Source organism: Ceratotherium simum, chromosome 29, assembly GCF_057802395.1.
Source record: "Ceratotherium simum simum isolate JZ-2026a chromosome 29, ASM5780239v1, whole genome shotgun sequence".
NCBI classification, from domain to species: domain Eukaryota; kingdom Metazoa; phylum Chordata; class Mammalia; order Perissodactyla; family Rhinocerotidae; genus Ceratotherium; species Ceratotherium simum.
Window position 1 is genome coordinate 4,007,707 of NC_141928.1, and position 12,043 is coordinate 4,019,749.

The 12,043-nt window shown below is 57.9% G+C and overlaps 2 protein-coding genes across 2 annotated transcripts in view; one reads left to right on the forward strand and one right to left on the reverse strand.

Annotated features, from left to right (window-relative positions):
• Positions 1–9,133, forward strand: part of FAM163B (family with sequence similarity 163 member B) — a 31,765-nt gene extending 22,632 nt beyond the window's left edge. The window contains exons 2-3 of the mRNA XM_014782395.2: positions 6,307–6,422; positions 7,140–9,133. Coding sequence (XP_014637881.2) covers positions 6,330–6,422; positions 7,140–7,547 — 501 coding nt within the window. The 5' untranslated portion in view covers positions 6,307–6,329 and the 3' untranslated portion in view covers positions 7,548–9,133. The remainder of the gene's footprint in view (positions 1–6,306; positions 6,423–7,139) is intronic.
• A 1,491-nt stretch (positions 9,134–10,624) lies between these two features.
• ADAMTSL2 (ADAMTS like 2) overlaps positions 10,625–12,043 on the reverse strand; it is a 38,937-nt gene continuing 37,518 nt past the window's right edge. The window contains exon 19 of the mRNA XM_004423628.3: positions 10,625–11,490. Coding sequence (XP_004423685.1) covers positions 11,372–11,490 — 119 coding nt within the window. The 3' untranslated portion in view covers positions 10,625–11,371. The remainder of the gene's footprint in view (positions 11,491–12,043) is intronic.

A 12,043-nucleotide genomic window follows, 5' to 3' on the forward strand; every position in this document is an offset into this window, starting at 1 on the left:
AGTGGGGCACAGCAAGGGCAGGGGTGGGGGCGCCGAGGGAGGCCATGTGCTCTTAGGGGCTGTTCGGAGTTAACTGTGGACTGATGTCAGGCTGGGGCGCGAACGGAGCTGCCAGCGGCGTGCGCGTCTGCTGGCCTGGCCTGGCCCCGGGACCGGCGCCCGTCGTGGGCGTTGCTGCCCCTCGGCGTGCATGTATCTGCAGAGCGAGGCTGAGACGCTCCAGCTGGACGGGGCCCGGGTGTCGGAGCTGGGGCTGCTGACAGCGCTGGGCGCCTGGCCTGCGCCGGCTCCCCTCCCGTCACGCCGCCAGGCTGCCGGCCGCTGGAGGGGGCCCCCCCGAGAGCCAGGCGGAGCGGGGGGCTGTCTCTATCTCAGACCTGGGAGAGAGGCTCCGTGGCCAGCATGGCCACTCCCCAACACCCTCAGGGGCCGGAGAGAGGGCTTAGACGCAGAGAGGGACACAGATGCTAACTACAGGGATCAGCACAGTGCACTCGCCGTCTGGCGGACTCCTCGATGTCCTCTGCATTTTATGAGGAGGGAGGTGAGGCGCAGAGAAAGGGAGGCGTTTGAAGCCCTGTTCCTACAACTAGCCAGGGGCAGAGCTGGGTGGGGGTCCAGCAGGGGTGTTGGGGCGCTGGACTTCCCCGCACAGAGTTTAATCCCAGCACGACCTCTCTTGACTTCTCCCAAGCTCGGTGAGTTCCCTCGTTGATGAGTGGGACCATAATTATCCTTTTGGGGTGCAAATAGCAGAAATGCACTCAAGGTGACGTACTCACAGGAAGAGGCGCTCTGCAGAGAGGGGAGGGAGCCAGAACCCCGAGGCTCAGGACCACAGCCTGGCTTCCTCTAGGCGCCTGTGTCCTCCTCTCCCCTGTGGACTGGCCCCTCTGGCTCTCCACACACGTGGCTGAAAGTGCCCCTGGCTGCAGCCTGAGCATCTGTGTCACTAGCCAAGGTCAAGTGACTGGCAGGGACTGGCCAGTGTCCAGGTCCCAATTCCATTATCTGGAAGAGAGAAGAGGGCTGGCCCACCCTGGGCACATGTCCGCCCGGACCCCAGCAAGCTGTGGCCGGAGGGGTAGCGGCCGGGGGTACAGATGCGGCTGCCCGGCCGGAGGCTTAGGGGCAGGGCCCGGAGAGGAGGGCCAGGGCTGGGCTGGCACCCCAAAACCCGTCGGCTGCCGTAGTGCACTCCCGCGAAGATGCTGTGGACTGTAAGGCTTCACCCGGCGGAGACATGGGGCTCAGCAGTCAGGGGCGGTGGGGCATGTCTCTGCTCCGAGAAGTGATGGTGAAGGCCGATCCGGCCTTGACCTCAACCCCGAAACTGCTGGTGCTGAGACTGAGCGCTTCTCCTCTCCCAGCCTCCAGTTGTCATCTTCAAAAATGGGGACCACACCCCGAGGGGCTCAGAGAAGGGGCCTGCATGACAAGAGCTGGATGGGACGACAGGGGCGCTGATGCCCTCTGGGCCTGGGAGGGCCCTGGATCCCTTGTGGCAGGAAGTGGGGCGTGCCTGGCTTCTGGCTGCCATGGGGCCTGTTTGCCAGAATGACACGCATGGACCAGCCCACCCAGACGGGGTGCAGGGGCTGGGCTGGGTCCCCAGGAGCGGCTTCCCTTTCTCTGAGCCCCAGTCTCCTCATCTGTAAAGTCAGGGTCCCAGGGCCTGCTCCTCCCTCCCACGGCCACCGTGAAGACTCGGGAAGGCTGCCTGGGGTCCATCCTGCTGCCCACTTTCTGGCTGCTCCAGGTTAAGGCTGAGGCGAGCCTGCGGGGTCCCCTTGAGTCCCATAGGAGGGAAGGGCGTGGGAGTGGGGCCCAGCGCTCCCCCAGCGGCTGCCTGCTTTGCTTCGCCTCACCTCAGCGAAATGCGTGAAATGCATCTGGACAGCAGGCCTGGCCCCCGCCCAGCATCCCCTTGCCGGCCGCCGCCTCTGCACACCCAGCTCCCTGGATCCGGCCCCGGGTCGGCCTGCACCCTCGGCAGGGCCGGCGGGCCAGCTGGCCTCAGCTGCCCCCGGGGCCAAGGCGGGTCGGAGCTGCCCGGCAGGGTGCCCAGGAATGCGGGGGTCCCCGGGGCTCCTGCTCTGTCTGTCTGTGTGGCCTGCACTGTGTCTTCCTGACTCAGGCCCTGTCCGTCCCGCTGTCTGGATCTGCCTGTCTGCACCTCTGTCTGTCTGAATTTGGAGCTGTCTATGAGTCTGTGTCTCTTCCCTTTGGGTCTGTCTGGATCTGCCTTTCTGTCTGTCTGTCTGGGGTCTGGGTCTCATCCCAGCTTTGCCTCTGACGCACAGCGTCGCCTGGGCGAGACTCTCCGTGTGAGTACACATCTGTGTCCTCCTCTATCTGTAGATGAGGGTCCCAGTCATCTCTGCCCAACCAGGCCCCCTCCCAGGCCACCTGACCCTCCCTGTTCTGGCTGTAGAGTCTGCAGGGAAACCACTATGCCTCCGACCTCGCCACGTGCCTTCCCAGCACCCCTGCCCCAGCGAGGGGCTCAGCCCCCCCACCCCTGACCCACCAACTGCCCAGATCTTGATTCTCCCAACAAAAATCCCATCTGTCAGTTATTCTCACATGTTCCTGAAAGAGAAAAAATCAGCCCAAATTCCAGCAAGTGTTTGGCAGGTTTATGGAAAACTTTAGAAACGTGCACACCACAAAGCTCTTCCTTGCACATTCCTGTAATTGCAGAAAGTGGGAGGTAACACACATGCCCCCCGGCAGGGCCTGGTGGGGTAAGCTGGGCTCCTCCTCGTGATGGAGCGCGATGCAACTGCGAGGAGGGGCGAGCCGAGTTCTACGCGTGGCTCTGGAGGGATCCGTAGGGATAGTCCATGTATCTAGGGAATATATGGTTCCTATAGGGATAGACTGCTGGGTGAAACAAGGGGAGGTGCCGAAAGTGTATATAGAATGCCACTTTCACTTAAAAGGGGGAAGGGAATGTATATTTGCTTATATATTTAGAAGGAAGCAGTAGAAGGATAAACCCAGAACTAAGTTAAAGTTGTTATCTCTGGGGCAGAAAGGGGGAGGGGCAGGAATGGAAACAAGACCTCGGAAGGCACCTGGTTTTGTAACCACGGGCCATCTGGTCACGGCCCTGGGGTCAGTTCACTGACCCCATCTTATCAACAGAGTAATTAAGAGTGGTTTTTCAGGAACTGAGACCCCTTGTCCAGTTCAGGCCAGTTGAGACCACCAACCCATCAGCTGGGCCTGCGCAAATGTCAGATAAGTGACTTTTTTGACGTCAAAGGTCTGAAAACTCGATCCTCAGATCATGGTAACACTGCCATTTTGTGACCACGTGTCCTACAAAGGGCATGGAGCTTGACTGTGCTTGCGCAGATCGTCAATGACCTCACTTTTCCTCACCTCCAATCATGTATCTCCACACTTCAGACCGCCCCGCCCTTCATCCCACAAATTGTGCCCCAAGCCCTGGATCGGGGAGACGGATCTGAGAGCATACGCCCCTGTCTCCTTGCAGACCAATCTTGCAAAAAAGCTGATTTCTTTTCCTAAGAGCTGATGCCATAATAATTGCTTTTTTATGCACATTGGGCAAGAGAGCCCCAATTTTGTGCTGTAGCGGTTTTGTGCTTTTGACTTTGGAACCAAATGTTTTCTACAATTAAAAGCCAAAATTAAATCAATTTTTTAAAAAATACGTAAAAACTAGCTGGAATACATGAACCTGAGTATCAAGTTGGTGGAAAAACACTACTAAGAATTATTTCAAATGACTTTGAAACAGTCTTTTTATTATACATCCCTGAGGGGATAAGAACAAAAAAGTAACAAATAAATTTCGAGTTCCATTCAGCAGACTTGTTAGTAAAAATATTGGTAATGTTATTTTAAAATTATCATATATAATGGGAAAAGTAAATAAGTAATGAAATGTATGTTATTAGGAAACAAGGTTTTCACTGTAAACGTTATGCAGACATCAAATTTTAACAAAGACCCCATAATCTCTAATTTTAAGTGGAAATGCCAGTATAAACCCATGTTTTATTTTTCTTTTCCTAAAAAATAAATACAAAAAGTATTCTCTAGCTCTGGTTGCTGAAAAAGTCTAGAACCAATGAAACCAGGAGCACTTAGCACCTCTAGGGCCAGACTGTGTTCTCTGCAAACCGCTTCCCACTAAGAGAACCAGGGTGTCACTGAGGAACAGCAGGTTCCAGATCAGGGGCAAAATGAGCCGGGACAGCTTGTGCCTAAAAGCAAAACACCACCAGGAATCAGTGCAGTCCCGTCAAAATGACACAGGAGCCAACATGGAGGGGCCCCCAAACCCGCCATCCCAGTGGGATCATTTGAACATCAAAAAGAATGATGACTGCAGTGGATTGAAACACATCAAATATATAAAAGTCAGCGAGATCCCAATGATACCATAAAACAACCACACAACTTGTGGCTGAAAATGATAAAGCTAAGAGCTGAGCATCCGTGCCTTTCCTCCAAAGACTGTCTTTTAGGGTACCCATCTTGGTAATAGGGAAAGTTCTCTGGAGAAGAACCAGAGCTAATAAATGCAGAAGAAATGATAGCGTTTGAGAAGCCACTATGTGCAACCACTAATGAAATAATGGATCTGGGTAGTGATCCCTGACGGCTGCTGAAATGCTCAGGTGGGAGGCTGATGGGGACTTTACAGTGGAAGAACTGGGCTGACAGCAGCTGACCCCACGGGTTAATCTCAACATCACGACGAGAGGGACAGCAGTCTCGGCCCCTGAAAGGGATGCGATAGGAAGCCCGTTTAGAGGATGAAACAGGGATGGAGGAACGTGTTCAACACCTGGCGAGGAAGCCCAGCCAGCTCTAGTACATGGAAAATTCTGTAAGATAAATGACCCAGTTTCTTCTGTAAACAAGGTGGGTAGGGGAGGGGGAGGAGAGTGAATGGGAACTGAACTGTTCTAGAGTCAGAAGAGCCAAACACAACTGGATCCTGATTGGAACAAACCAACTGTAAAAAGACATTTGGGGGATGATTGGAGAAAGCTAAACACAGACTGGGAATTTTTTTTCGAGTCCTCATCTGTCAGATTTTGCGATGAATTATTTATGAGTAAACTGATATGCTCTGAGGTGTCTTTTAAAATACTCCAATCTCCCCCCACGCCATCCACTGCAAAATAAAATGAGGGGGGACGTTGAGGCAGGTGTGCTGGAGCCAGTGACCACTGGTTTGTGAGAGGTGACTGTCACCACCCAGGAGTTCTGCAAGCCAGTCGGTAAACCTCAGGAACCTGAAACGGGCCGTTGTGAGACTACTGACACCACGAGCATCAGCAGATGCTGCAAGTCAGGAGGCTTTTATTCTGAGAACTGGTTTATCAGCACTGGCTGGACAGACAGAAAAGCCAACAAGAGCGCAGCTGGTGACAGCATTGTTCATTCTCTCTGCTTCTGTTTAACATTTTCCATAAGAAAAAGTTTACAAAGGGCATGTCCTTAGCCCTAGAAATCCCACTTCTAAGAATTTATCCTGAAAAAGTGATTGAAGTAGGTCCTGTACCTCCAGTGGCTCCAATTACTTAGCTACAAAAACGCTTATTAAAACATCCACTTAAAACATTTTTTTTAATGTAAACAACCTAAATATCAAAAAAGAATTGGTTTTCAATCTTGAAAGATGAGAGAGTTCTGGAGATTGGGTGCACAACAATGTGAATATACTTAACACTACTGAACTGTACACTTAAACATGTTTCAGATGGCAAATTTTATGTTACGTATATTTTACCACGATTAAAAATTTTAAAGAAAAGGGATCAGTTATGTTATACAACAGAATGTGGTTAGAAATTATGTTGCAGAAGAAAATTTAATGATTTGGAAAAATAAGGATGATTTTTCTTACGTGAAAAAGCAGGTTACGAAACCGTATGTTCAGCTTGACTGCATTTAGGTAAATTTGAAAGTGCATGACCTTGCAGAGCCGGGCTGGAAAGGCTCACCATTCATTGCGAGCATGCTACGCTGGGCGCTGAAATACACGCTCACAAAATCTTCACACACACCCTGGGCGGGGGTGGAGACCTGCTTTTGGTATCACCTTCTACAGATGGGGAAACTGAGGCTGGGAGAGGGAGAGGCAGACAGCCTGGATCTCGTCCTGCCCACTCCTAGGCCCAGCCCCTCCTCTTGTGCGCACGCCCCGGGATGTTTATTTTCCCCTCTCGGACTGTTTTCACTACTTTCTAATGTAGCACGGGTTGCTTTTGCAATGAGGGAGCGATGGTGCGGTAAAGCTGGTGGCGTGTGTTGCAGGCTGTTGATGGAGAAGGGGGCGGATGACAGCCGGGACGGTGGTCATCACCGGGGGCATCTTGGCGACTGTGATTCTACTGTGCATCATCGCTGTCCTGTGCTACTGCCGGCTCCAGGTACCCCCGGGGAGGCTGGGGGGGGGGAGGGAGCCCCCGCGGGTGGCCCTGCAGAGGGAGGGCACCCCCCACGAGGGCCCCGGGCCCAGGAAGGAGGGAAGAGTCAGGTCTCTAAAGGGGACCTGCAAAGCAGACAGCCCTGGCCCGGACTTCACCTGTGGGGGCTTAGTGATGACGGCCGCCTGGCTCTCCTCGCCCAGGGCCTCCCAAACGCACTGAGAGGTGAGGCCAGCGAGGCTCAGAGCGGGTAAGGGACTCAGCCAGTGGCACACAGCTGCCAAGCAGAGAGCAGGGGGGAGCGCTGGGGCCATGCTTCTCCACCACCTGTGCCATCCCCTCCCCACCCATACGCTAGGGCCCACCGAGGCCCCCACGTCTTCCTGAGAGAGGTAGGGAAGCCACATGCGCGGGGCAAGGCAGCACCCATAAACTAGACTGGGGCCACACTGCCTGGGCTGGAACCCCAGCTCTGCCACTTTCAGGCTGCCTGACCCCTCTGTGCCTCAATTTCCCCACCTGCAAACTGGCAGCGACAACGGCCCCTGCCTCCGGTTGCTGGGGGTGAAATGAGCGAATCCCTCCTTGCAGAGTGTTTAGCGGGGTGCCTGGCCTGAGCGAGCCCCCGTAAGTGGTGGTTAAGGGGACGCGGGTGTCTGAGCCCGGCGTGGGTGGGGAGAGGTGGTGGGGAGCCGAGGGTCACCCGCCCTCTGCCCGCAGTACTACTGCTGCAGGAAGGAGGAGTCTGAGGAGGACGAGGAGGAGCCTGACTTCGCCGTGCACTCACACCTGCCCCCGCTGCACTCCAACCGCAACCTCGTGCTCACCAACGGGCCCGGGCCGGCGCTCTACCCTGCCGCCTCCACCTCCTTCAGCCAGAAGTCCCCGCAGGCCCGTGCCCTCTGCCGCAGCTGCTCCCACTACGAGCCGCCCACCTTCTTCCTGCAGGAGCCGGAGGACGAGGGCGTGCGCAACGGCGGGGAGCGCGTGGCCTACGAAAGCATCAACCAGGAGGACATAGAGCTGCCGCCCGGGAGCTTCGGGGGCCTGCAGGCGCTCAACCCCAACCGCCTCTCTGCCATGCGGGAGGCCTTCTCGCGGAGCCGCAGCATCAGCACCGACGTCTGAGCCGTGCCCCGCACCCGCCCTGCAGGTCCTGAGACCATGGTGGGGTCCCCATGGTGCGCCTGCCCAGCTCCGGGCCTGAACTGGGGCTTGGCCCGGCCTTCCTTGCATCCCTGTCTTCAGAGGGCCCCGTCGGGGAGATCCGGGGCTCCCTGCAAGGATAAGGCCCAGTGAGCACAAGCGTGGCTGCTGGGGGTAGGGGTCCCCGGGGGTCAGGGTCTCCGGGACCTGGGGCTGGAGGGAGGTGGGTGCATTGCAGGCACCCGTGAGCGGTAACATTCAGATGACGGACTGCAGAGCAGAGGGAGCGAGGCAGGGCTCTGGAGCACAGACGCCAGGCTCCCGACGCTGCCAGGTAGTAAAGGTGTAGTGGAAAGTGGCCTCCATCTCTGCCCCAGGAGCTTGGCCGTCTCTGGCTGCGTGGCCGGCTGTGTCACTCCTTCGCTGGGCCTCAGCCTGCTCCCTGTTCAAGGAAGGGCTGGCAGCAACGACACTAGGTCCCAAGGCACAAGCCTTCCCTGGCAATTGCGGACCAAGTATTCTGTCCCTCCACCCAGAACGGGGGCCTCCGTCTCCTCCCCCCAACCCCACACGCACACCCCCGGCTTTAAGCGCCTGGCGGCTGAGACACTGGTTGAGCTGGCCTCCCTGCAGATCTCCCTAGAAGGAGGAGTTTCAGGGGTGGCCAGGCCCTGGGGATCCTCAGCCCCAACTGGTTTTTGGTGAAAGGGAGAAAGAGGCATGTGCCAACCACCTGCCTCAGGAGTGTCCACACTGAACGACACAGCCCGTTCCTCGGCCCTGACTTGGCAGGACAGACAGAGCCATGGACCAGGGGCTGAAAGACGCACTAAGTCCCCAGGAGCCCTGGGACAGGCCCTCCCACCCCAGGGCCTCAGCCTCCAGGGGCCCTTCAAGCTCTGGTCCCCAGCGGAGACAGACCCGAGCTCTCCCACCGGCCCCCATTTCTCAGGGGGGTCTGGGAGCGAGGCCCGGGCTGCCCCTTCTCTGCTCTGGCTCCATGTGAAGACCTCAGCTGAACCCACTGTCCACCAAGCTCCCAGTGGCGCCAGGGTCTCCCTGGGAGCCCACTCGCTGGCTCCCTCCATTCAGCTGGGGAAATGATGCCCAATGGCAAACCCAGGGGCCCCGCCACAGGGAACGCAGCTCCCCCCACCCAGTCAGAGGCAGTATTTCCTCTCTCCGAAGCATGGCCCCAAGAGCCCCCACCCTCTCTGCGTGGACCCTGGGGTAGGGTAGCCCCAGTCTGCCCAGGAAGGTGGACCACGCTCCCCAGCTAAGCCACTTTCCTGAAAGACAAACCTTTGAGGGTCTCTGAGCCGCGGGCAGCCTGATTACCTCGCTCCTTGCTTTTACTGGAAAGCGCCGAGGAGTGGAGACATCTGGACCTGGACGTGAGCAGAGTCAGCGAAGACTTACTATTTTTAGCACTCTGGATTATTTTCTTCTTCTTCCTTTCTCCTCCTGCCTCGTTTTGGACATGCTAGTGGAATTCACCCCCTGAGCTTCCCCGCTTCCTTTGTGGAACCCCATGGGTTTGTTTCTGATGCACTAGCTTGGGGGGTGGGCCGGGGTGGGGGGTGAGCGCCAGGAGGTGGGCACTTCCTGTGGCTGCTCTGTTCCGGTTTCCTGTTTCCTTTGCTGGTCTCTCTCCTCCATGTAGATTCCTAGATCAATTTGAAGTGAAGCAAGCACCCGTCCATGTGAGTTCGCTCAGCTCCACCGAGGGGACCTGTGGGAGCTGCCTGCTCCCTGGGAAAAGTGAAAGCCAATAAAACCCGTCTCCCACACCACCACGCCACGGTCTTCAGTCTGCCTGCGATTCCAGGCCAGCCCCTCTCTGGAAAGTTCTGGAAGGGGCCGTGTCCAGCCCAGTGCCAGCAGTTGGCCTTTCCTCTCCCGTCCAGCCGTGGGTCAGGGCTCTGCCCAGAGGGGCCAGCCACAGCGAGCTCGTTTGTTTTTGAGTTTCCCGGGTGGCTGTGCCGATCTTCCAAGATGGGGCCCAAACTCTGAGCTCCTGGAAAGCAGGTTGGGGTGATGGGCTGAGTCACCCATCACACCAGGTGACTGATGTCTCTGGGCCTCAGTCTTAGCATCAACACAATGGGTTGATGATACCGACTTCACAGGGCTCTTAGGAAGTTTAAATGAGCCAGCGCTGATAGAGCACAGAGCCTGGCATACAGTAAGCACACAATAAGTGTTGGTGGAAAGGAGGACGGGGGAGGAAGGACATAGGAGAGAGGGAGGTGGGGGAGGTGGCGGGAGAAGATCAGGGGGTGATGACAGGGCACAGTGGTGGGGCGCATCGGGGAGGCCCGCCTGGGTTACGGTGACTTACCTCTACTGGAACGGAGCCGGTGACCTCTAGCAAGCCCATCCCACAGGCCTCAGTGAACCTTCAGCATCACTCACCCAATCACGGCCCCCTTGATGCCATCAACATTGTGTGGTGGACCCTGCTCAGGTCCCAGCCTGGGGACCTGGGGAAGGAGCCTGGGAGCCGCGCGCCTCCCTGCTACCTGTCCCCAAAGGAGACATTCCCTGTGGCATCCTTGGCCCTGTGGTAGGCCTGCACTCCCACCGCGGGTGAACGCCACGTCCTCCCTCCCTCTGCCACAGCCAAACCAAGTTGCTTTCAGCCTCCTCGACATGCCCACACACTCCCTCAAGCCTTTGTGCATGCTGTCTCCTCCCCATCTGGGAGAGCCACTCTGCAGAACCAGCCTAAACATCACCTCCTCCAGGAAGCCCTCCTGTGTCCCTGCACCCACAGCTCCAGATTAAGTAGCCCTTCTGTGTGGTCTAGAAACAGTAATGGTGGTGCGATTTCCTGAGCACCCGCCTCCCCACCTTATCTCGTCTGTTCTTCCCAACACACCCCAAGGGGGTGCTTTTCTCCCCGGTTTCAGGTTATGGAGTTCCCGCTGGGTCCCCCCAGGCACCCCCCAGGTCCCGCTTGGTTGGCGCGAGGTTGGCTCAGTTTGACTCCAACATCCGAGTCCTGGTGCCCCCTGAACCCTGCTCCCTGCAGGCTCCCTTCATTTTGTTGCCTTCTGACTGCCGTCCCCTGACTGCCGTTTCCTCAGAGAGACGCTGCAGCCCGACCCCCAGCCCCGTCCCAGACCCGTGGCCTCAGCAAATCCTCCTGAATGTGTGAGCTGGATGGCCTCCCCTGGCTCTCAAAGCCCCACAGCTGGCCCGCCCCTCCTGCCAGAGCCACTAAGAGCCCACGGTGCCGCCACAAACACGGCCACTTTATTGACATACAGAGGGGTGCTGACAGACGCCACCACGTCCAAGTGCACTGTGATCCAGTGCCTCGTCCCTCCCGGGCGTAAGGTGCACCAGGTCCCTCTGTGTGCAAGAGCTCCGGACGAGGGGGTGCAGGGATGCTAAGTTGTGAGATAAAAGTTCCTCTGGAAGGAGTGCACCTAAACAGGGTGAGGGTCCAGGCGGCACCTGGATCTCCCTGGCGGCCCCATCTCTCTCTCCTCGGCCCCACAGCCCTGGAGGGAGAGAGGATCTTTGCAGGCCCCGTGTGCAGGGCTGGGTGCTGGGCTGGGTGCAGCCACCAACATGCCATCCTCATGGCTCTCAGAACAGCCTCCACGGCAGGGCGGCGCTGTCCGGGGAGGGCCGATGGGCGCTCGGGGGCTCTCCTTCCCGGGGAGAGCAGAGGCTCAGTGTCACGTCTTCACAGCCCGGGGCGCCCTGCAGGAAGGGGGTCCGTGGGGGGCCCCCAGAAGCTGCGGTGGCCCCAGGGACGGGGCGCTTGGGTCTCTGAGGAGCGGCGGCTGCCAGGCCTAGGAGTGGGGGGGCCTGCAGGAGCGACAGCATGCCTTGCTGTAGTACCAGTGGCCGCAGAGGTTCACCTTGATGGCCAGGGCACAATTGGTGCCCGGCTGGTCCTGGCAGCTGTCGTCTGAGGAAGGGACACAGCAGGGGGCATAGGGCATCAGGAGGCGGCCACAGGCAAAAACTCAACAGGACAGGACCCCCACCTCACCCCACCCCTCCCCACCCCCTCCTCTCCTCAACTTTGGGAGCTGGGTCTGCGCAAGGGCAGCCCAGGTGGCAGAGCACCTGTGGACAGGTGTGACCCCTCCGTGCTCATTCCCAGGTGCAGGGGCAATGGGCCTCCCGCCCCACTGTGGGCGCCACACTCTATTCTCTGCCACCCCTTTCCTGCTCCCAGTCCCTCCCCAGGGAGGTCAGGGATCCTGCCAAGTGGTTTGATCTGTGCACTGGGAAGGGTGATGCCCCGGGACCAGGATTTGGAGGAGCCACTGATCTCAGCCCAGTGGCCTGAACATCCCCAGGAGGCCCACAGGTGCCCCCTCCATCCATAGGTCCAGAGCAGAGTTCATCACCTGCCCCTGGTGCCCCACTCAGCGCCTGGCACCCTCGTCCATCTTCCAGGTACCCCAGCCAGAGGCCCTACTTCAGCCCCCACCTCCCTGCCTCCCATGTGCCCA